The sequence below is a fragment of the Platalea leucorodia genome (assembly GCF_965183815.1).
Source record: "Platalea leucorodia genome assembly, chromosome: 19".
Lineage (NCBI taxonomy): Eukaryota > Metazoa > Chordata > Aves > Pelecaniformes > Threskiornithidae > Platalea > Platalea leucorodia.
The window spans coordinates 6,150,957-6,174,301 of NC_138841.1; the positions used below are offsets into that span (position 1 = coordinate 6,150,957).

The 23,345-nt window shown below is 58.0% G+C and overlaps 1 protein-coding gene across 1 annotated transcript; it reads right to left on the reverse strand.

Moving 5' to 3' along the window:
* Positions 1-606: 606 nt before the first annotated feature.
* Positions 607-21,900, reverse strand: LMOD1 (leiomodin 1). The gene is made up of 3 exons (XM_082329990.1): positions 21,588-21,900; positions 2,104-3,738; positions 607-1,211 (listed from the first exon to the last, which is right to left on the reverse strand). The coding sequence occupies exons 1-3, from the start codon at positions 21,846-21,848 to the stop codon at positions 1,185-1,187; spliced, it is 1,923 nt and encodes a 640-aa protein (XP_082186116.1). The 5' UTR covers positions 21,849-21,900; the 3' UTR covers positions 607-1,184.
* Between the last annotated feature and the right edge of the window lie 1,445 nt (positions 21,901-23,345).

Sequence of the window (23,345 nt, forward strand, 5' to 3'; positions counted from 1 at the left end):
GCCGTGCCACCGCCCCTGGGGACGCCGGGGCGCAGCAGGGTCCCCGAGGCGGGGGAAGCGCTGGGTGAGCTTTATTGCCGCTGCAGTGGCCGCAGTCGTACAAAGCGCGAGCGAGGCTTCACGCCGGGAAGGCGCAGGGCGTCGGCCATCGGCATCACCCCAAAACCCGCTTTGGGGGCGGGCGGCGTCCCTGCCCGGCCCCGTGCCCGCGCGTGGAGGTGCGGGCAGGGCTGCCGGTGGCACCGCCGGCGCAGGCGGCTGCTGCCACGTGCCACCCCCTTGCTTTTGTCCCCCCCGGGGGTGCCCACCCTCGGGGCGAGCCCTGCTCTCCCCCGGGAGGGTTTGGTTTCCGCGTGGGGGGCAGGTGGAGCCGTCGGGTGTCGCGTCGAGAAGGTGGCGGGTCAAGAAGAGGGGACAAAAAACCCCCTCGCACCTAAATTGGGCCGAAAAGCTTCAAAACCGCTGCTGGCCGGGCCGGGCTGCGGCGCAAAGCGCCCTGGGGGTCCCCAAGCAAGGCTGCGGGTGTGTACGCCGTGCCCCGAGCCCCCCGCTCCAGCCCCCCGGCCCCGTCTCCCCACCGCCTCCCTCCCCCCTCTCTGCCCGGCCGCTCCCTTCTCCGACCCCGCCGATTCCTCCCGACTTCGCGCCTGCGCCCCGCCAGCCGGCACCCACCGCCGGGCCTGCGCCCCGTAACGCCCCCGGCCACCCGGAGACCCCGTGGGGAGGCAAGCGGTGACGATGATCTGGCTGGCCCCTGCCCCTCCAAACAGCGAGGCTGGGAGGGTACCTCCGCTCGCCCCGGGCAAGCCGGGACGGAGGGTGCCAAGCCCCTTCGGCGCGCTCCGAGGGGTTTCCCGCAAGGATCGGCTCCGCAGACCCCCCCTCTATCCTCGGCATCTCCAGGCGGCCGGACAGAGCGGGGCACGGTGCTGGCAAAAGAAAGAGCTTGAAGGCTTCACAACCGTAAAAATAATAAATACAACGTCTTCCTCCTGCGCTGCATCCAACGACCGTGCTGGCCCTCCTCGGGCCCGGCCCTTCCTCCGTCTGTCCCAGAGAGATCGCTGCTCCTCGGCGTCGGTCACTGCAGGGTCCCAAAGGGCTTGTCATGGAAACGGTCACGAGAAAGGCGAGTGTCCTGGGGTCTGCCGCGCCGGGCGGCGGGGGGAAAGCCCTCCCGCTCCCTACTGCAGCAGCTTCGGTACCTCCACCTGCCAGAGAAGACAACGCGTTACTGCGGGGAGCGGGGAGCGAGGAAGGGGGGTGCTGGAACCGCCGTGGTGGGGCTGGACCCCTCTCTCCGTTGCTGCCGGGGATGCTCAGCGCTCCAGGGACATCTCCTCCTCTCGGCCGGGCTGGTTGTCCCCACGCTCTGGCTCGTGGGCAGCCCGGCCGGGGACACAAACCACCCGGGGCGAGTGAGACGTTTCAAGGCATCACGCTGGGACCAGCGCTGGAGACGCAGCCTCTCCGGCCACCCCGGGCTACCTCCCACCCCCAGGGGCGCGGGCTCAGCCGTGCCAACGCGGCAGCAAGGGCTTGGTGAGCTGCCGCTCTTGGGGACCCGCTGCACGGACACCCGTCCCCGTGGGTGCGTGTGAGCCTCCCTCGCTGCGGCTACGCGCCGCTCCTTTTCTGCACGGGGAGGTCCTGCATTTCCAGCCCCTGGGGTTACAGGTTCAAGCTGGCTTCTTCCTTGTGTCCCAAGCCCCGGAGCCAAACCTGACTGCTGGAACGAGGCGGCTCTGCCCACCCCGGGGGCAATGCCAGGGGATGGATCTGCCCCTTTCGTGCTCTCTGCCAAGGGATGGATCTTCTCCTGTTGGATGCTCCGCCAAGGGACGGATCTGCTGACCCCATCTGCTCTGCCAGGGATGGTGGGACGGATCTGCCCACCCGACACGCTCGGGAAAGGGAGGGATCTGCCCCTGCCACATGCTCTGCGCAGGGGTCGGGACCACGGACGCCCCACTCCGTACCCTGCGCCGGAGGAGGACAGCCCTCACCTCTGCACTGCCCAAGTGACGACAGACGGGACCTCAGCCCACGGACCAACCCCGTGGGTGCTGCCGCGAGGCGACCCCACCACGGCCCTGCACTTGCCTTCTTGAGCTGTTTGAGGTTGCTGGAGCGGATGGCCGCCAGGAGCTGGTCCCGCGAGTTCTTCTCCTGGACCGGCAGCGCCCGGTCTCCCAACTTCCTCTGCGTGGCCGGCGAGAGCGAGTTCCTCAGGTTCTCGGTGATCAGCGGCGGGGCGAGCGGAGGAGGAGGCGGGGGCGGCGCGGCGGGCGCACCCCCTTTCTTGGGAGAGCTTTTGGGGGAAGCCTTGGGGGACGGCTGCGGGGACGGCTTGGGGGACCCCTTCGGCAGGGCTCCGGGCTTGGGCACCTCCAGGAGGTCTTTCTTCTCCCCACGCTCCTGTGCCAGTTTCTGCTCCTGGAGGCGTTTCTGCCTCTGTTTGTCCATGTTTCGGCTCAGCAGGTTGGTGACTGTCATACGCGGTCCGGCCAGCTCGAAGTGGTAGCCCAGCTTCAGAAGCGTGGTGTTTTCCTTCAGGAGCTTGGCGATCTCCATCTCCGTCTTCCCCCCGCAGATGTGCCGCTGGTTGTGGAAACGCAGCTCCGTCAGCGTGTTGTTCTGCAGCAGCGCCCGGAAAATGGCCAGGATGCCCTTGCCCGTGATGTGGTTGGAGTCCAGGTTGATGCTCGTCAGCACCTTGTTGGACTTCAGCATGATGGCGATGGCGAAGGCCACGTGGTCGTCGGCACGGGTGTTGGCCAAGGCGAACAGCTTGACCACGGTGTTGAACTCCAGGGCCTCGGTGAAGCGCACCAGGGTCTCGTTGTTGATGCAATCCGAGTTGTTCACGTTCACTTCGGTGACCTCGGCATCGTTGTTCTTCACCTTTTCGATGAGCTCATCGAAAATGCTGGAGGCTTCGTCGTCCTTGGCCTGATCCGGGGAGCTGCCGGTGCTGGGCTTGGAGGGGCTGCTCTCGGCCGCTGCCTTCGCCTCCTGTTTCTCCTCCGCTGCCTTTTCTGCCTCTGGCTGGGATTTCTCCTTCTCGTCTGCCTTTGGTTTTTTCAAAGCTGAACTCTTCTCCTCTTCTTTTTTATCTTTTTCTTTCTTACCTTCTCCCTTTGTGTCTTTTTCTGCCTCTTTCTTTGATCCTGAACTCTTCTCTTCCTCTTTTTTCTCCTTCCCTGTGCCCTTCTTCAATGCAGAACCCTTTTCTTCTTCCTTTTTGTCCTTCCCTGTCTCCTTTGCTGCTGAGCCCTTCTCTTCTTCCTTTTTATCCTTCCCTGCATCCTTCTTCAACACTGAGCCCTTTTCTTCCTCCTTTTTATACCTCCCTGCATCCTTCTTTAACGCTGAGCCCTTCTCTTCCTCCTTTTTGTCCTTCCCCGCATCCTTCTTCAATGCTGAGCCCTTCTCTTCCTCCTTTTTGTCCTTCCCCGCGTCCTTCTTCAATGCTGAGCCCTTCTCTTCCTCCTTTTTGTCCTTCCCCATCAGCTTTTTCTCCATGGCCTTGACTTTGTCGTTGATAGCCTTCTCCTCTTTGGTCTTGGTCTCAGCCTCAGCTTTAACTTTCGGGTCTGTTTTCTGAACACTTTCTTCCTTTTTAGAGTCTTTCCCCACTTTTGTATCTCGTTTCCGGGCCGGGTCTTTGGAAGGAGCTTCCTTTCCCTTTTCTTCTTCATTCTTGGCTCCCTTATTCTTCTCGCTCGCTCGGCTTTCCTAATAAGAGAAAAACACCAAGGCGTTACAGAGACGGATGTCCCCGACCTCCGGACTCGCCACCCCAGTCTCATCGTCACCAACTCTGCACCTCTGTCGGCCCCGGGGCCCCGGGGAAGATGCGCGGGAGGGTGCGGGACAGTTGGGTCTCAGGAAGGTCTTAGGCTACGCCTATGAGGGATGAGCTGCCCTAAAAAAAGACATTGATGATAGGAACCCGGTGAGAGCATCGTGCAGGGTCCCCAGGAGGCAACGGGGAGGTGCCAGCGCTGCTCTGTGCCGTGGCAGGGGACAGAGCCGCGGCCAGGACTCTTCAGGGAGGTAAGCGACCTGCTCCAGATCGTGATGCTTTAGCCCTGAATACGGGCCAGAGTCTCCTCCATCTCACCTGAGTGATTTACCTCCGCATGTTCGCACGCTCCAGCCTGTGGTTGTGCTTTGGAAGAGGAAAGTTCAACCCAGCCGAGGTCCAGGGGAGGGTTCAGTGTCCGAGTGCCTCGAATGAAGGCAGAGCCTGCAGGACCCAGGCGTGCCAAGGTCCCGCTGCAGCTCTCCAAGGCATCTCTGCTCTCCTCCTGCCTCCAGTCCCTTCCCAAGGGCTCCCGAGGTCTGCGGGATGCCCTCCTTCATCCCCCGTGAACAGGCGATAACCTAACAAGCAGCAGGACGCATCTCCCTTAGCAGACCGTGCTGTTTGACCCCTTCCTATCACATCTCCTACGAGTTACCCTCTGTTTAATCACCCTCTGTTATCCTCTTTTTAATCACCTTCCATTATCCTCTTTCTTTTGACCTTTTTGACCAGGGATGGATCTAGTGCCTACCCCTCTGTGAACCCCAGCTGCTTTCCCAGCTTTCCTAAACGGTTTCCAGCTGGATGCTCTGCCTGGTCTGGAGCCCAACACACTTCCCGTGCTGCCCTGGACGTGGGTGCAAGCAGGGGAGCGTCCACAGCCGGTGACACAGGTGACACTGCTGATGAATCATAGAATCACAGAATCGTTAAGGTTGGAAAAGACCCTTAAGATCATCGAGACCAACCGTTAACCCAGCGCTGCCAAGGCCACCACTAACCCATGTCCCTCAGCACCACATCTCCCCGGCTTTTAAATCCCCCCAGGGGTGGGGACTCAGCCCCTGCCCTGGGCAGCCTGGGCCAGGGCCTGGCAGCCCTTTGGGGGAAGAAGTTTTCCCGATACCCAACCCAACCCTGCCCTGGCGCAGCTTGAGGCCGTTCCCTCTCGTCCCATCGCTTGTTCCTGGGGAGCAGAGACCGACCCCCCCGGCTCCAGCCTCCTTTCAGGCCGTTGCAGAGAGCGATGAGGGCTCCCCTCAGCCTCCTCTTCTCCAGGCTGAGCCCCCCCAGCTCCCCCAGCCGCTCCTCCCCAGCCTTGTGCTCCAGCCCCTGCCCCAGCCTCGCTGCCCTGCTCTGGCCACGCTCCAGCCCCTCCATGGCCGCCGTGGGGTGCGGGGCCCAGCGCTGAGCACAGCATTCGAGGGGCGGCCTCCCCAGTGCCCAGCGCAGGGGCACCATCCCTGCCCTGCTCCTGCTGGCCACACCGTTCCTGACACAAGCCAGGATGCCACTGGCCCTCTTGGCCACCTGGGCACCCTGCTGGCTCACGTCCAGCGGCTGTCGACCAGCACCCCCAGGCCCTTTCCCGCCGGGCAGCTCCCAGCCGCTCCTCCCCACGCCTGCAGCGGTGCCTGGGGTTGCTGTGCCCCCAGGGCAGGACCCGGCCCTGAGCCTTGCTGCCCCTCACCCCGGGGCCTGGGCCCATCGACCCGGCCTGGCCAGGGCCCTCTGCAGAGCCTCCTGCCCCCCAGCAGATCAACGCTCCCGCCCAACATGGTGTCCCCTGCAAACTGGCTGAGGGTGCCCTCCATCCCCTCCTCCCGATCATCGATAATGATATTGAACAGGACCGGCCCCAGTACCAGCCCTGGGGCACACCACTGGTGACCAGCTGCCCACTGGGTTTGACTCCATGATGCACACCCAACCCTGGGCTCTCTGAAACATGCCCCCTTTTAACATAAATTTGCATTTTTGAGCTCCCTGCAGAAACCCAAGGAAATGGGGACACGGCGTTTAGCGCTTTTTAATGCCTGATCTTTTCGCAGCACATCTTCTTCCAGCGTCCAAAGGCGCCATAGGAGGGCAGAGCTTAACTGGGGCGGTCTCGGGGAAGGACGCAGATTTTGCCGTGCGGGTTGAGCAAAGCCGTGTCACTGCTGCTGGCACCCCCTCCCCTGCGCCGGGATCTCCCCGTCTCGCTGTGCCAAGAAGTCAAGCACCACTGCTCTGCACCTCCTGCGTTTCTTTTACCTCCAGGCCAGCCAAGATGCCCGCTCATTCCTTAGTGGGCTGGCAAGCATCACGGCTTTCATTTTGTCTGCCTCCGTGTCTATTCACTCTTCAAAAGCAGTTTTTGCCTTTGCTTTTATGCTTATCACGATGCCACTGTTGTGTTCGTGGGACTTTGCTATGCAGGAGGAGCTCAGTCTGGCTTTCAGCTGACCTTCAGGCAGCGGCTACATCCTCCCTGCAGGCAGAGGGATGCAACCCCAAGGCCTGATGACTATTTTCTTACAAACTACCTCTGGCAGCAAAGGATTTTCCTCTTTCCCTTCATGCTTTAGGGCCATTTGGTCATTTGCCTCATCAGTCGAACCCCTTTTCCACGTAATTTTTGGTATTTTTGTCAAGCACCTGAAGCTCACCCTTCTCTCACCCTGTCCTGTGCCTTGCTGCTGACCACAGCCAGCACCGGCAGCTCCAGGACACAACAAATGCCTCGCCCATGGCCGATGGGGCTGGGAAGAGTCTCCCATCATCAGCGTTTCCACACGTTCTGCTTCTGCAGTCAAAGCCTTCGATGGCAGCTCGGTGCACGCAGCCTTCCAGCCCGTTGCCTTTCTCATGGCACTGGATTTGCTTCCTCGTGTGCCTGGAGGCGCAGGACCAAGGTGTTGCGACAGCAATGCAGTAAGAGCAGGGCACCGGGGCAGGATTCACCTCCCCGACCATCAGATACGAGACACCTCCACTCCCAACAGAGACGAGCCAATGCTATGAACAGATAACTGAAGACAGACGGACCCCTGACATCGGCACCAAGTTTGTTGTGCGGGAGAGGATCCTACCGTAAAGTCTGGGTCTGGGTTTGGTGGTTTAAACCCCCTTCTCCCTGCTCCGCAGCCGGGGAGCACGCAGCTTCTGCCCCTCGCGGCTGGCCCGGCTCTTTCTGGGTGCCTGGCTTTGGCAGCACGGCTTGGCAACGCGTGCCAGCCGGCGCCGTGGGGTTTCTGTCCGGAGATGAGCAGAGGGTGATGTGCTGAGACGCTGCTAGCTGGGAGCCTGGCCGCAGAGCCACGGTTAGGTCAGGCTCAGATCTACAGCTGCGGGATTAATCTGGGTGTCCTCAGCTTGGCCATAGTGATGCTGGCGACCTGACCGTAGCGATGCTGGCGACCTGACAGCGATGCTGGTGACCAGCGGTGCTGGTTGCAGGAGGAAGAGGAGGCAGCAAGGCTCGGGGGTGGCAGAGCGAATGTCATCCTTGCTGGGGGGACTTTAGGACTTCAGGGAAAGGAGGAAGAAAGATGCCTCTGGGAGATGCAGCTGCGATGCCTTTACGAGCTCCCTAGACCCTCCCAGGGCTAGGACAGCGCCGTGGCTTCACCCAGTGCCTTGAACCCCCAAACTGGAGTCCGGAGCCCCTGGTCTGCAGCCAGGGCTGGCCTCCTCCTCCAGACGATGCCCCAGCCACGGTGTCTTTGCCAGCGCAGGCCCCGGCGGTGCCAGTGCTGAGCATGGCTCTGCCTTCCCAGCGCGCAGCACTGCTGGCCCTCGGGGACTGCTTTTGTGGAAAGAACTGGCCTGGCTGCGAGCGGGGCAGCCGCGGGGACTGTTTGTACCTGGCGTATAAACAGATGCCATCTGGGACGAGAGAGCTGTTTATTTAGTTAAGAGATTTCTTGGCTCCCCTGCGCGGACCTAAAGAGGCGACAGAAAGGCAAATGCCAGGCCGCCACAGAGCCCGTCCGCACAGCCCCTCGCTGCTGCAGACCCCGAGGACCAGGGATGGGGCTCCCCGAGGTGCCCCGGTGCCAGCACCCCCCTGTCCCAGGGGCTGCGAGGAGCAGGAGATGCCACCTCCTCTGGCACTGAGCCTGCGGCCCTTCTCCCCAGGACGCGCCCTGTTCCCGGGGCTGGGACGGTGCACGAGTTCCCGGTGACATCCTGAAGCGCCTCGGTGAAGGCAGAGCCACGTCTGCCCCCCGGCAGGAGGCTGGCCAGGGGGTGTGGGGGGGATGCGGGCTCTGCTGCCTGGCTCTGTCCCCCCACAGCCATGGCTGGCGGTGCCTTTCAAAGGTGTTTGGGGATGTCCCGGGTTGGAGGTTTCTTGCAGGTTCCTGCGAGAAGAGACGGTTGCAGCCCCGGGGCTCTGCAGCCCTTCCGTGTCCGCAGGCTGAGCACTCCTCGAGTCAGAGCCAGCAGCCTCATCTCCACACCAAGCTCTCCAAAAAGCCTTCTCCTTCCCAGCTCACACAACTTGATGGTGGGGAGCCCTGAGCCCCCGCTAAGCTCCCCGGGCCATCCAAGACGAACCAGAGCAAAGGCTTTGGCCAGGAACGAGCAAATCTTGGAGAAAGGGAAGAAAACCCTGGAGAGAAGGACCTACAACATCTCCCATGCTCAGAGAAGGCAATGGATCTCTCCAAACAAGATGAAACTAGAGCAAAATAAGATGCAGAGCAAATCCCTGCTTAGCAAAGCTGCTGGGAATGTCTTGTTATCGCATCGTTAGTGCTGTTCTCGTTAAAGAGTCCATCCATGGCTGTGTTGCCAGGTGTCCAGGTGCTGCGGCGTGGGGCAGGTCTGTGGAAAGAGGGCACAGGAGCCGGGGAAAAAGGAGCTGGGGGAAAAGGAGCCAGGGAAAAGGAGCCAGCTGTGCCCGCGGGCAGGGGAAGAAGGGAAGGCGATGGATGTGCCATGACCGGCCACGGGTGTTACTGCCACTGCGGGCAGCGTTTGCAGGATCACGGGCATCCAGCAAATTTGGGATGCGCTGGAAGGATCCTGTCAAAGAGCTGCAAGTTGTTGCAGAAAGTGCTGGCTGGTAGCAGGAGGTAAGAGGTGCTCAAGCTGTTTCATTTAATGCAGATGGGGCAAGAGCTGCCTGGATCGCGGCACCCCTGTCCCTGCTGGGGAAGGCCCTCTGCAAGCGCCTGGCTCCAGCAGCAGCAGCAGAAGGGGAGGACTCAGGAGCGAGAACTTGCAGGCAAGAAATCAGATCTGTGTTTCTAAAACCAAGGGTCGCTCTCACCCGCCCGCCACCGCCTGCACGAGACTCCCCATCCCTCGGGGGAGACTGGGGACGTCTCTAAAGCCAGGTCAGAAGCTGCTCTTGGCCCTGCCCAAGGCGATGTATGTGTCCAGGAGGGAGCGTGCCTTCGTCCCCTCCTGCCCGTGCTCCGCCACCCCGGCTCCGCTGCAGGTGCCAGCCCTGCGTGGTGACACCAGCCCAAGCTCTGCTCGCTGGTGACGGTGCAGACGTGCTCACCTCCGGGCTGGAAATAAAGCACGTTGCTCCAGTTGGAGCTCAGGAGAGGAGCTGCGTGGCAGAATGAGGCAGAAGAGGAGAGAGAAACGCATCCTTCCCCCTGGTCCTGAAACCCTGGCTGTCCCCGCAGCCACCAGCACACCTTCTCCTGCAGCCCAGGCCACCGGCCAGGCCATCTCCATCTGCAGCAGCCCTGTACCCTCTCCATTGCCATCTTGAGTCCTGCCTGCTCGCTCCTCTCCGCCGTGCTGACATATTTACCTTGGATACCTAGAAACCAGTGCCGCTGCACCCCCTCCTGTGCCATTCCCTCTGCTGCGAGCATGATTATTAGGGGAATATTTTTACACAGCGTGTCAGACCTTTAAAAATAAGCCTAATGAAAACAGCCTGGTACTTGGCTGATTAATCACCAGTGTTTTGATGAACTGAAATGCCTTCCCGTTTCCTCTAAATAGACTAAAATGAGCATTGCCATTGCTTGTTAGCATTTGTAACCCTCAAACCCACTCAGATGTTTCCTTAAAAGGCAAAGGAGACTGGGAACTTCTTGCCTGGAATCCAAGCGTTCGCAGCACCGCTCCCGACGCTGAGCAAGGGATGGGGCTGGGGATGGAGCAGCCGGCCGAGGCGGGTATGGGTGGGAGCAGAGCAGAGGGGCTGCCGAGATCTGCTGCGGGTGGTGGGGACGTGATGGTGGAGCGAGGTTCTCACCTCCTGCCCTGAAAGCCCCACAGCTCGTTTTGGGGTAGAAAATGGCTACTTGGGTGGTAGGTATAGAATCGTAGAGTCGTTTAGGTTGGAAAAGACCTTTAAGATCATTGAGTCCAACCATTAACCCAGCGCTGCCAAGTCCACCGCTAAACCATGTCCCCAAGCACCACGTCTCCCCGGCTTTTAAATCAATCTGTCTGTTTGATCCGCACGGGGACTGAGAGGTGGTCACCCCGCCGTGCCCACAAGCAGGTTTCTACGTGAAAGGGGAACACGCTGGAGAGGAGAGGAAAGGATGGGTTACCCAGGGACTCGCAAAATCCGTACCCAGGCTGGAGGGAAGGGGCGCTTTGTGGCCTGGCTGCTGCTGTTACAGCAGCCCCTGGCAGAGGGGACATATGGAAATGCATTTGTAGAAGAGATGTCTTTGGAAGGGGCCAGCTTTCACCAGCCCGCAGTTATTTTCAGAGGCATGTCCTGGGAAGAGTCCCTCATGGCCCGGATCGCCAGGCTGAAGATAGCGCACCAGCGTGCCGGCCATGTGCTCGGCTGAGCTGAAGAACAAGATGTAAGGATGGAAACCTGGGGGGCACGTGCTGCCGAGCAGCTCCGTGCTGGCTCCGGGGAGCCGTGCCCCGTTGGGTTCAAGGAGGACTTGGCTGCAAGGGGGAAGCCAGAAGGGTCCAGGACGGCTCCTCCGTGGGGGCCACTGCTGGGGGCACGTGGCACACTGCGCCCCAGGAGGAAACGGGACTGGCAGCAGAAGACCTCGGGGCCAAACCTGCACCTGCAGTTCACGTGAAAATGGCTCCAGAAACAGTGAACTCAACCTGCAGGCTTGACACTGACTCGGTCTCGAATGTCACCTGCAGCTCTGGTGGCCTCTGGAAGCCAACGGTGAGATATCACCCCCCAGCTGTGAGACATCACCCCCCCAGCTGCTGTGAGAGCATCAAGAGCAGAAGAGGGGAAGCCTCAGCCAGGATCAGGCCCACCCCACCCATCAGCGCTGCTGGAGAATCCGGGGTGAGCTCCAACGCGGCTGACGGCTCCAGCTGCCGCTCGCTGCGGATGGCGATGGGGACACGGGCTTCACACCCCCCCGAACAGAGGGGCCCGGTCCTCGCCTGCGTCCAGCTATGGGGATGTCCGTTCTTGAGGGATATAAGGGGAAAACACGGAGCAAAGCGAGAGGCAAGTGTCGGTGCCTTCAGAAACCGCCCAGACGTGGAAATCGCACCTATTCAGCTAAGTCAGTTGAGCTGCACGTCCACCTGTAGGCACGAGTCTTGCGCCTACACGCTTGCAAGCACCAAGGGTTTATCACCGCTTGTAACCGCACTGCCCCACACCACCGCACGGCCCTCCTAAACCAAGATGCAGACCTCTGCCGAAGGACAACTGGACCAGCTGAACTTGGTTGATCCAGGAATGATTTCAGCCACACGGGGTAATTTCTACACACGTGCTGGAGCCCACCGGAGCCCTTGAGCCTTCTCCTTGCGACTCACTGCCTCCCTCCTCTCCAGCAGCTCCACCGGCAGAGCCGTTTCGGCGTGCTGGCTGCCTGGCACATGGCTTTTGCCAACAACAGAGACCCTCGACCCAGAGCCGTGCTCCTCGCAAAGCAACCAGAATCCCTCCAGATCTGCAGGGCTGGGGGATAAAGTCCAGGTCAAGAGACTGTCCCTTTCTCCCAGCCTCTGCTGGGATAATAAATTTCTCCTCCAGCCAACAGGGCGTTTTCCAGTTCATCTCTTGGCAGGGCATGGCTTAGGCAACAGGTACCCACCAGCAAAGCGCCATCGGTCCCACGCAAATCCTGAGTGACGGAGGGGCTTTTGGAGGTGGAAGAGCTGGGAAGTATGGGGAAGCCCCAGGGACGAGGGCAGACCTCTGAGAGACAGAGGGACAGCTCACCAAAAGCTGTTCGTCAGCTGGGGACTCCCGGACCAGACTGGCAAGGGAAGGAAGCTGGGTTTGGTTATTTGATGTAGAGGGTTTAGGCATAATTACAGATCCATAACTAACGAGCCAAGCTGGTATCAATGCCTGAGGGGTTCCAGTCTGTCCTACACATGCTACCGAGCCCTACAAAGGTCTCCAGAGCCACCAAAAGACTCCGAGATCAAACCCACAGCTCTAACCTTGGGCATCTACATCATCCTCTGGAGACACCTGCCTAGCTGCGTGGGCTCTAAAGGAGCCCTGATGTCCCCTCCGTCCTGCCCAGCTACCCCAAACCGCAGCCAGAGGCTGTGAGCGAGGCACCAGCATCCCACCACCCCTCACCGTGACCACGGGGGAAGGGGGCTGAGGAGGCTGGGCACAAACCACGTGAGAGCTCCCAGGGGACAGGGATGTCCGCCAAGAGTGTCCCACTGCATGGAGAAGTCCCTTGAGGTGGCCAGTGGGCAAAGGCAGGTTGTTTTGCACTTGACGTTCCTGGGTATTTGGGTACCCGTTGCCATTACGCTCTAGGCATGTGAGAGGGTTGCTGGAGCCAAGCTAAACCACAACAAGCTGGCCAAGCTGCTCCTTTCCTCCATTCCTTGGCCAATTTTGAGTAACCCAGGGACAACTCAGCGCCAAGGACATTCCTGGAAAAAATGATATGTCCTTGGCTGAGTCCTGAGAGCTACTAAACCTGGACTGAAGAGACCACCGGAGGAAGCGGGACCGCGAGGCTTCTGCTGACCTTGCTTGCCCAGGACAGGCAAGCCCAGCTCTACACGACACCCATCCCACTCTGGTACCATTGCCAGAGCAACCCTCCTGGTCCTTATCTGCCTTACCACGGGCCGGTGTCGTGAGATACCGTGCTCGTCCTCCCTGTACGCCCCGCAGAGCTCTGGCCCCGACGGGCTCCCTGGTAGGACCATTCCCAGGCAGCAAAGAGTTTCTCTCTTGGCACATTTGGATTTTTTTGGCATGAAGCAAGGGTGAAAGGACCTCGGCTCCCAGCACTGGGACGCACGCAGACCTAGCATGACCCCCCAGGCCATGCTCTATGTGCTAAAGCCCAGAGCGATGTAAACAACTTCTTGCCCCGTCCCGCCTCAGCTATTACTCTGTTATTTTAACGAGGAGCTCAGTTATTCCCCTTCCCTTCTGCTCAGACGTTGCTGACCCCAAATATCACTGCCTCTTTGCACTTCCCAGGCCAACGTTTTTAAAAACATCCTCCTGAGATGCAGTGCTGATCTCCAGAGACCGGACAACTTCTGGCCCTGACTTTTGTCTTGCTTTGCCTTCGTTGCTGAATTAAGGCAGATAACGAACATTTCAGTTGGATTTCCTTTAATAGAATAGCTCCAGCCATTCCTCAGTGACACGCAGCCATTTTCCAGAAAGCCCTTAAAGCCGCTGGGCTTTGCAAATGGAAACTTTCATTTCTCTAACAAAATCTGGTTTTAGAAGTTGGGGTTTTTCTACCCATCGTTTTCCCAGTCCCTTCTCCTGGCACTGCCATGGCTGAACTGGATATTCCCAAGATGAGACCTTTTCTCTGATCACCTCCCCTTCGGCAGAGGTTGCTGAGGGCAGTGAACGTCAGCGATTCACACCACGGCCACCTCGCGGCTGGATTTCTGCCCGGTGCACTTTCTGTGGGCAGCCCACGGAGAGCATTCCTCAGATTCTTAGGACCAGAAGAACTTCAAATCGGCCCTAGCGAGTCCTAAATCCTGTCTCCCATCCTCTGCGTCACGGGGTCTGGATGCTTGAGAAGCAGGACTCCGGCTCCCAGCCTCCTGGGACTGCATGGAAAGCATCTCCAGGCCCCTTGCTGGTGCAGGTCTCCCATCAACCAGCCCATGGGACCATCACAGACACCCCATGGCATCACTGGTGGCCACGGGCACCCAGTGCGGGAGGATGAATCACGGTCTTTGAAGCAGGCGAGATGAACCCCAGCCCCGGGTGCCTACCTGCCAAAATCAGAGAGCTGGTTTGCTGTCAAAACTGTTAAATAGTTTATGAGAAACAGGAGCACTGGCTGCTTGGGCTCCTACGCCACGTGGGAGCTGTAGCCCAGAACACAGCACTTAATGAGATAACGCAGGGCATGCCAGGAATCACGACTGCTAGTTCTTAGAAACTGAAGATCTTCCCTGAAAGGAGGCAAACTGCAGCTCCCTGTCTCTGCAGGCAGCTCTCATGGCTGCGTGGGTGCCGGTTCCCGTGCCGGGCACGTCCGCCTTCTGCCCCGGTCGCCCTAGGAGGAGGCAGGACCGCTCGGAGCCCTCGGCAGCGTCCGGCAGGTCTCGGCGTGAATCCTGACCCAAATACCGTGTCTCAGCCCTGGGCTACTCAACCCAACGTCAAGGGGCTGCGCGCACCACAACACCGCTGTGACCCCGTTGCACGGTGGCAAGCGCCCCGCTACCCCCTCGCCTGCGAAGCCAGGTCCTCTCGCTCCGCCGCGCCGCAATTCCCACCGTGGCAAAGGGTGGGCTGGAGTGACACGGCCGGTTAATCCCAGCGTCCTGCTGGGAGCTGAGTCACCGAGACCATTTTAGCCCACAAATGATGTCATGACGCTGCGAAAGAAAGCGATACGTAAAGGCTCCCAGCTCTTTTTCTCCTCTGTATGTCTATTTATCAGCTCAACATAAACAGACAATAAACCTCCCTGGCTGTGGCAGCTCCACCCATATAAGCTAAACACTCCAAGCATTTCCATGGATTTATCTGCATCCCAGTTGTGGTTTATGTAAATATAGAACTCGGCTTTTTAGTCTTGTTTTTTTTTTCAGACTGACTAGAAATTCAGCTTTTTTTCCCCGCTTGTGCCCTTAGATGGACTGCGTATCTCCCAGACAGAGCGTGCCTTCAGCGCGACCCACGAGGCGCTGGGAACGCTTCGTGCCGCCGCTCAGACGAGCGAGGCTTTCCGCCGCCGTTTCCCGACGGCGTTACAAAAACACCGAGCCGGCCGCGAGGCTCCTTCTCACGCCGTTCGCTCAGAAATGCCGTTCAAACCTGGGTGCGTTGCCACCTCGCCTGCTTCAGCTGTTCTCTACGCTGCAGATCCTCCAGTTATCTGTCACGGGATCGGTCCTGCTTCTCTTTTTGCCTCGGAGGTCTGTTTTATCATCTGTTGCTAGCTGACAGCTCTCGCTTCTCGTGCTCGTCCTTCTCGTTACAGGGTTGGTATGTTTTCAGAAACGAAGAACGAAACATCCGAGCGCAGACGACGGCAGTTTTCATTTCTGAACCATGAAAAGTGACAAAGAAAAGGGCTCTCCTGGCTGGGCTGTTCTGCGGCGGGCTGGAGATGCCGCAAAGCAGAGACCGTCTGCGGCCTCCTTGGAGGACCAAATAGGAACGACTCAATACCGTTGGTTTCTTTCAAAACGTGTGGCTATTTTGGATATCCCTGGCTATCGTCTGCGGGAGCAACGCAAAGCCCAGGGAGCCACCAGCTCCGTTCCCGCTCTGTGTTGGTGGAAGGACCCGCACCTTCGTCCCACCAGCGTGAGCTGGGTGCTGCTGGGGAAGCACCAGCAGCAAGGATGCCCCAGCATCCTCCGCCCCTTACGGCTCTTTTGGAGGCCGGGAGCTGGGCAGATCAACAACATGTTCCGATGAGGGAAAAGCAGGCACGGAGACTGCCAGAGACCCGCCCAGGACACGGTTAAAAGAAAGGCAAGCGCTGGGAACTGGTGAAGACTTGGAAGAGAGGAGGAACAGCCTTGGCATATGGACAGAAGGGGCTGATAAACAGAACAGCAGTGTTTAAATACATATGTGTTAGTCACAGACGGGTAAGATGCTTAAGGAATGATACAACCACTTCTTTTCCCTCGTTTACGATTTCCCTTGAGTCTATCCCAGCTATTAAACGCGGAGCTTGTTTCTCCTCCAGATATTTTCATGAAAAGATGACAAGCTTTGAGGATTAATAAGAAATTTAAATACTAACTTGTTTTTCCGTGGTGTTGAAGAAGGGCTCGTTGGTAGGGATCTCCACATTTCATGGTGTCGCCCTCCACATAATAACTGGATTAAATACCACCAGGCAGCGAGCGCCAAGCCTACACGCACAGCCCCCAGTAAAAGAAAGTAAGGCCGGACTTTTTACAACACCTTCCCCAGGAGTTTTGTAATCCTTAGCACACAAGGACGTCCCCGGGAGCACCGGGGCAGGCAAAGCAGCCTGCAAGGACAAGGAACAGGAGGGCGTCTTGTCCGCGCAGGAGCAGGACATCGAGGAGAAGGGGAAAGGTGTTGGAAGACACTTGCCTGGGCCACCTCAACTTCTCCTGGGGCAAGGGTGTTCAACCTTCAGGAGACAAAAATCCAGGGACCATCTGTGCCCAGGTGGCCAAGAGGGCCAGTGGCATCCTGGCTTGTGTCAGGAACGGTGTGGCCAGCAGGAGCAGGGCAGGGATGGTGCCCCTGCGCTGGGCACTGGTGAGGCCGCCCCTCGAATGCTGTGCTCAGCGCTGGGCCCCGCACCCCAAGGCGGCCATGGAGGGGCTGGAGCGTGGCCAGAGCAGGGCAGCGAGGCTGGGGCAGGGGCTGGAGCACAAGGCTGGGGAGGGGCGGCTGGGGGAGCTGGGGGGGCTCAGCCTGGAGAAGAGGAGGCTGAGGGGAGCCCTCATCGCTCTCTGCAACGGCCTGAAAGGAGGCTGGAGCCGGGGGGGTCGGTCTCTGCTCCCCAGGAACAAGCGATGGGACGAGAGGGAACGGCCTCAAGCTGCGCCAGGGCAGGGTTGGGTTGGGTATTAGGGAAAACTTCTTCCCCCAAAGGGCTGCCAGGCCCTGGCCCAGGCTGCCCAGGGCAGGGGCTGAGTCCCCACCCCTGGGGGGATTTAAAGAACGGATAGATGTGGTGCTCGAGGACATGGTATAGATGGACTTGGCAGTGCTGGGTTAACGGTTGGACTGGATGATCTTAAGCGTCTTTTCCAACCTTGACGATTCTTTGATTCTATGATTCTATGATCTGCACTGTGCACAGCCGGCCCTGGTTGTGCACAGGTGGCCCTCGTTGTGCACAGCTGCCCTGGCACGCAGTGTCTCCTGTTCAGAGCCTTCTCCTCCAAGAAGCAGGTCCCTAGGCTTACATCCACCACGTGTGCAAGCATCTTGCTAAAAGAAGTGGTTTTGCAGCCCTGGAATGAATCCCCCCCATCAGCAGGAGAATGCCCCTGCATGCAATTTCCATACAATTTCCCAGCCATCCCTGCTTGGAGCAGCGTGAAATCGGTGCAGCCCTGCTGGGAGGCAGGACTGGGGACCCTGATGGGACTGGGACATCCAGGTGTCCTCTCCTTCCAGGTGGAGCTGGGGGAAGGAGGCTCCGTCCATTCCCAGGGAAGGCGGTGGTGCTGGAGAAGGAGAGCACAAGCCTCTGCCACCATGTGCTCCGTGTTTTGGAGCCACTTGGGCCCTGCGGTGAGGCCGGGTGGGAACGCAAGGAGAGCCAAGAACATGGTGGATTTGGTGGCATGCTTTGAAAAGTCAAACCTCCTGCTACGGATACGGCAACTGCTAAGGAGCACTCGTCCACCAAACCACCTGGTCCCACGGCGCGCGCGGTGGACGCGGCGCGGTGGTCCTTCCCACGGGGCAGCTCTTCTCAGCCCGGTCCCTCCCGGCAAAGGTACCCCCGAGGGGGTCTAGGAGTGACCGAATGCCAATGATGGGCGTGCCTCCAGGGTGTATATCATAGTGCTATACGCATAGATACACGCTTTTTAAAGAAAATGTCACCAACAGCAGAGGAAGAACGGGACAAAACCAGAGTAGCTCTCCCAAACCCCATCTCCTCATACGGCTCCGCCGTCAGAGAAGCCCCTCCCGCAGAAACGCCCGCACGGAGCCCCCGTCCCCTGGCACAAGCAGCTTTTCCTCTTCTAAAGAGAAATCCCAGGCACAACACAAAGCTTTCAAGTGCCAGCAAGTCAGCTGTGTTCCCAGGTAAATCCCCCTTCGGTTAACGCCGCTGCTTCAACTTTACATCACGTTTCCAACCCAGATTTCTCTCTCATCGTGTCTTTGCCCACTACAGTAAAGAGTCACGAGCTGTTAGAAATCATCTCTTCATTGATCTGCTCAGGAATATTAGTTGACCTTTGGCTCCCTTGATACACAGACCTCCAAGAAGGCCTTGTTGAGTGCATCCGAAGAGAGGCACTGTCCCAAGCCCCACTGGTGAACTCGGGATATAATTTTACTCGCTAGCAATACAAAATGAAGATTCATTAATTAACGCATCACCAAGACGTGAATTTGGCTCCCTAGTGAGGAAAAGTTAGGGCAAAGCTCACATCTATTTTGGGCTGTTTATAAACTGCTTCCTAGTTACCCAAGTTTGCCCTTTTCATTAGTAAGAAGACGTGTCATTATGGAGTTACAATATTTCTAAATATACCCACTCTTCCCAATATTTAGAAGGGAATGGGGGTGCCTGGAGCCAGTCCAAGAACAAAGCAATGACTGCAAGAAGAACTGTGAGGCGGGCAGAAAATAAACCTTTTCCTTTAAAATACCCTCATTTGCACTTTGGAGAAGTTCCTGCACATCCCAGCTAACAGACAACGTCCCAGCCACTGCACAAAGAGGGGGCAAACGAGGGGTGGAAGGAGGCAGGAGGAAAAATAGGTGGGGAGACGGGAGCGCAGCGGCTTGGGTTTTCTATCCTCAGCGCCTTCGTGCAAGGCAACTACAGACCTATAAACTCTGTAGTTCAAGGACAAGAATCTAACCTCCTGTCTCCTGAAGAGACACCACAGACGCAAGATAACATCTTCCAGATGTTCAGAGGGCCGGTCCCGCTGGAAGGACCTCCCATTCCTTCCCTGCCCTCCTGCCTGCGCTTCCCTCCCGTGCTCACGCGTCTGCTTCTCGCTCCCAAAGGCTTTGCTCGATGCGTTTAACCAGGGATGCCGGGCGCTGCATGGATTTGTGATGCAGAACGCTGGGAGCCGTCAAGGGAGAGAGGCTGGGATGGACATCGGTGGGGTGATGCCTGCACTCGGCGGGGGGATGCCAGCCCCCATGGGTGTGCAGCCGCAACGCCTGTGTTGGCAGGCACAAGGGCTTCGCTGCCTGCCGCAACGTGAAATGCACTGATAGGAGAGAGGGATTTGTCATCACAGGCCTCAGTGCTCTCAGCAGCCGGGTGGGAGCTCGGGAGCCGCCTGGGATGCTCCGGATGGCTCCGTGTTCTCACTCCATCCTGCAGCAAAACACAGCCCTGCGGCTTCCTCGGACGGAGGGAACCATCGGCTTCCCGGGCTGGTTTCTGTGATTGCTTCTGTGGTCCGATCATCCCACCCCATCTCATCCCATCCCATCCCATCCCACCCCATCCCATCCCATCCCACCCCATCCCATCCCATCCCATCCCATCCCATCCTCGTGCCCCATGGTGGAGCAACGGCCCTGCTCCACCACCGGCATGAGCTGACCTGCCAGCGCTGCGAGCTGGCATTTTCTAGGTGCTAATCCCAGCTCCTAACAATGCCAAGGAGGAAGGGGTGGAGGATATTTTTTTCTTGGCCTCCAGGGATTGAAATAGAAGAAGAAAGACAGTTCTGCCATATCCAGTTACTGCAATACAATCTAACTGGGCCAGTTTCACTGACAAATTTGACCAGCAGCCAACTTGCTTTGTCTTCCATGGCCCAAAGCTACCGAAGTTCAAAGGGGAGCACGACGGGTGCTTTTCTCAGGACCTCCGTCGCGGCCCTCCCCGCGGCCGGAGCTGCACACCCTCTCCGGGGCTCCTCTCCTCCCCGCGCCGTCCCTTGCCACCATCCCGAGTCCTCTCCCGCAGCGCAGGCGCGCACACGCTCTCAGGCATCTTTCAAATAACGTAGTGTTCAACCAGACCATTTCCCACCTCTCTATTTCCCAAAACCACAAATTTCCTTCCTTCCTCCTGATCATGGACACTTCCCTCTCCCAATTCCCAGTCGACTCCTCATCTTCCCATGGTTAAAAGCAAAATAGCATCAGTAGTGATGCCAAAGACGAGAGTCCCCCCTGCCTGAAAAAGCAGCTTTAAAAGTGTCAGCTCAGTGCTGGCTGCAAGCCGGGATCACCTGCAAACCAGTGCAAACCCTTGCGGCGTCACTGGGATAACTGGTCCCACACAACAGCATTTCCCTTTCCAGGCAGGTTTGTCCTGCAGCACCTGCAGTTCCCCACCACGGGGAAATAAAAATAAGTAAACCAGCCCGCCGGTGGGAAAATAAACCCAGTGCTCCCGAGGCGAGGGGCACGGCGCTTTCTGTCCCCCGGCCCAGGCCAAACGCCACATACGGAAGGTGAAGCTGCGAGTGCCTTGTCCTCAGAGCCGCCCGGGCTTGGAGAGGGGTGGGGGGAACCGTTTAACCCCTTGTTCAGGGCTCCGAAAGAAAAACTTCATTTATTTCTCCTATAGCTGCAATTTTCATCTTTTTCTCCGTGTTTTCTCCCAGGCCCCGGTTAGGAGATGACCCTCCTATAATAAACTCCGTACACATCCACAAAGAGCTATTTCCAAGCGCTCACGGGCTGGTTAGAGCTCGATTGCTCAGCTGGGAGATCCGGGGTACTGCTGGGTGACCTGGAAGCGCTGAGGAATCGGAGCCAGAGCGGTCTCTTAAGAGGGGCATCCGCATAAGCCTCTGCTCTGCTTCCGCTGCTGGTACTGCTCAGCCCTGTCCCGTCCCAGCAGAGGCGAACCCAACCCGGGACACGAAATCTGCCCGCGATTACACAGATAAAGAGCTGAAGACTCTCCTTCTTTCACTTTCTGGCTCACCCTGCCGTGAAAAACCAGGGAAACCAAATGCTTCCCAGCCTCCCACGCACGAAGCACATACCAAATATATTTAGTGCAGAGGTTAATAAATGTTACAGAGAAGTGGGATTGGCTCCCACTAAAGCAAGGCACAAAAGGAGGAGAGGGACTGGCACGAAACTTTCTAGCTCAAAGCAAGCTATTAAAGGATTTGCCAGGTGCAGAGAAGGAGATAAATGTACCCAAATCAAAAGAAAAGAATGAATTTTACCTGAACAATAAACATGAAACAAACGGCTTGGGGCAAAACCTGCTTCTCGGGGTGATTTCCACAAAGCAGCAAACCTTTTTTATTCCACAAGAACCAGTTTAAGCTTTTGCACAAGAGGAATTGAAGGGATTGAGAGTCTGGAGATCTCCAAAGGAAAAAAAAAAAACCAAAACAGGAGGAAAAAGAAATGCAGCCGAAGGGATCGCCCTCACTACCCCGGCCCTTCCAGCCGCCTCCTGGCAGCACCAGCCCTGCTCCCAGCCCAGATGTTAGAGCAGAGGCAGGGAGAAAACCCCTGGCACCAGCACAGGTTTTGGCTTTGCGAGTAACACCGGGATTTCGTGAACCCTCTTCCCTCCCGCAGTGCCTTGACCAGCTCCCTGCCTCGCTCCTCTGGTCTCTACGTGACCGCTATTCCTCTTCAGCAAGCGCAGCACGCCTCTCTCGGCGTTCGTGCTTCCCATCTCGTCCCCTAAACCAGCCCAGCGCTGCGCAGGGTTGTGCCCCGGCATTTCTGATAGAAACGGCTCGAGCGTGGGGAGACGGGACTTACGTCTAGCGAGTGTTCCCTCCGCATAAGTTTCCTGGTCTCCTTTTCGCAGTGATTGAGCATTGTGTCGCAGTTTTGCGGGCCAGGTGGGGAATTTTCTGTTTGTTTATTCTGACTGCGCTCCAGAGGGATGCTTCCATCTGGATCCACCACATCCAGCTCCTTTTCCAGCTCTTCCATCTCCTCTGGAGACAGAGTAGACAACAAACTGTCAATATCTGGATCTTCACTAACTTGTCGCCGATATTTGGCCACTTTGGACATCTTGGCTCGCTGGCGAGACACGGTTGCGGTTGTGTGTGGTACCCAAGGAAGGAGAAAAAAAAAGCCGAAGCTCCAACACTGCTTCCCCCAGCAGCAGCAGGTGCTGAAGTGTTAAATCTCAGCAGCTCTCGACCGCTGCAGCCCGGGATATAGTAGTTATAAAGAGGGGACACCCCTCGGTCCAAGAGTTGGCCAATAACAGGACCCAGCCGCGATTTCGGGTGCTGGGAAGCCAATGGAGCCCAGCGGGAGGCGGGGAATGGTGCTATCAGAGGAGCCTGAAACCCGAGGACATTCCAGGGAACCATGCAGAGCTGCATGACCAAATTTAGTCCGGAGCATTTAGCCTTTTAAAGGCAATGGGCCAACCTAGTGAGAAAACAGGCAAAAATGCACAAGCTGGCAGGCTGGGGATCTGGGGGGTGGGGGAGGCAGATCCCTAGCATGTGCCCATCGGTGCCGGGGGGCTAATAAAAAGGTCAGCGTGGCTCCGAAGATACGGATCATCTCCGCCGTTACAGGAGGGGAGAGTTTCTGCCGTGACAGTGAGAGCTCTTGGCTGAAATCGGCAATAAAGCGCCCATCCCAGAGAATTTTTCATCTTTATCCCGCTGCTCTCCAGGATCTGTGCGGTTTGGTTCTCCCCTCGGGGAAAGAGGCAGCGGGTGGTTGTGTTGCTGGTGCAGACTGGTTTCTATACGAAGGATGTGCAAAGCCCAGCACCTTGGAAGCGGGGAGGAAGCGGGCAGCGCCAGCCCAGCCCGGCGCCTGCTCCTCGCCCTGCAAAGTCTGACCCCAGCACCGTCCCTGGGTCGCTTTATCAGAGCTTCTGCCCATTCCCTGTCCTCTGCAGGGGTGTTTCTGCGGCTGCTCTTCATCACAACACTCCCCTTTCCCCTCGCCAAGCCCCAGAGACATCCCTCCTTCTGCACAGCCTAAATTCCTGCGCCTCTCCTACTTCTGGTTCAGGCAGTGCCCTAAGCCTGGGCTTTGGCTGGAGGCACCTACTTTCCATCAACCTAATCCACAAAGCAGCTTACTGGCACCTGCAAATTCTCCCAGAGGGACAGAGAGCTGCTTCTCTCCAAGTTTCAAGGCAGCTTTACCCCATGCACAGCATTTTGTACCCGTTTGTTATGCTGCCAAATTCATCCTTTTTTCTTCATCCTTTATCATCCTCCTAAAATTTACTGCCGGCTCTCAGGCCTCTCTGCTAGGCCAAACAAGCAGCCCTTTGGTCTTCTTCTGTAAAATAAGCTCTCAGAAGATTTTCCTCGTCAGCCTAATTACCTTCTCTGCCCGTCTCCCTGGCTCAGATCCCGTCCTGAACACAGGCACAGGGTGCTCCAGGTGAGTCGCCCAATGCCTTGTGCTACAAACCAGGCATTCCCCATCTTGACGGGAAATGCGCATCCTTGTTGCATTCTAGGATTTCATTTATCTCCGGCATCGCAGCGCCCAGCTCCTGCTCAAGGCCTTCCTATGATTCACCAGCAC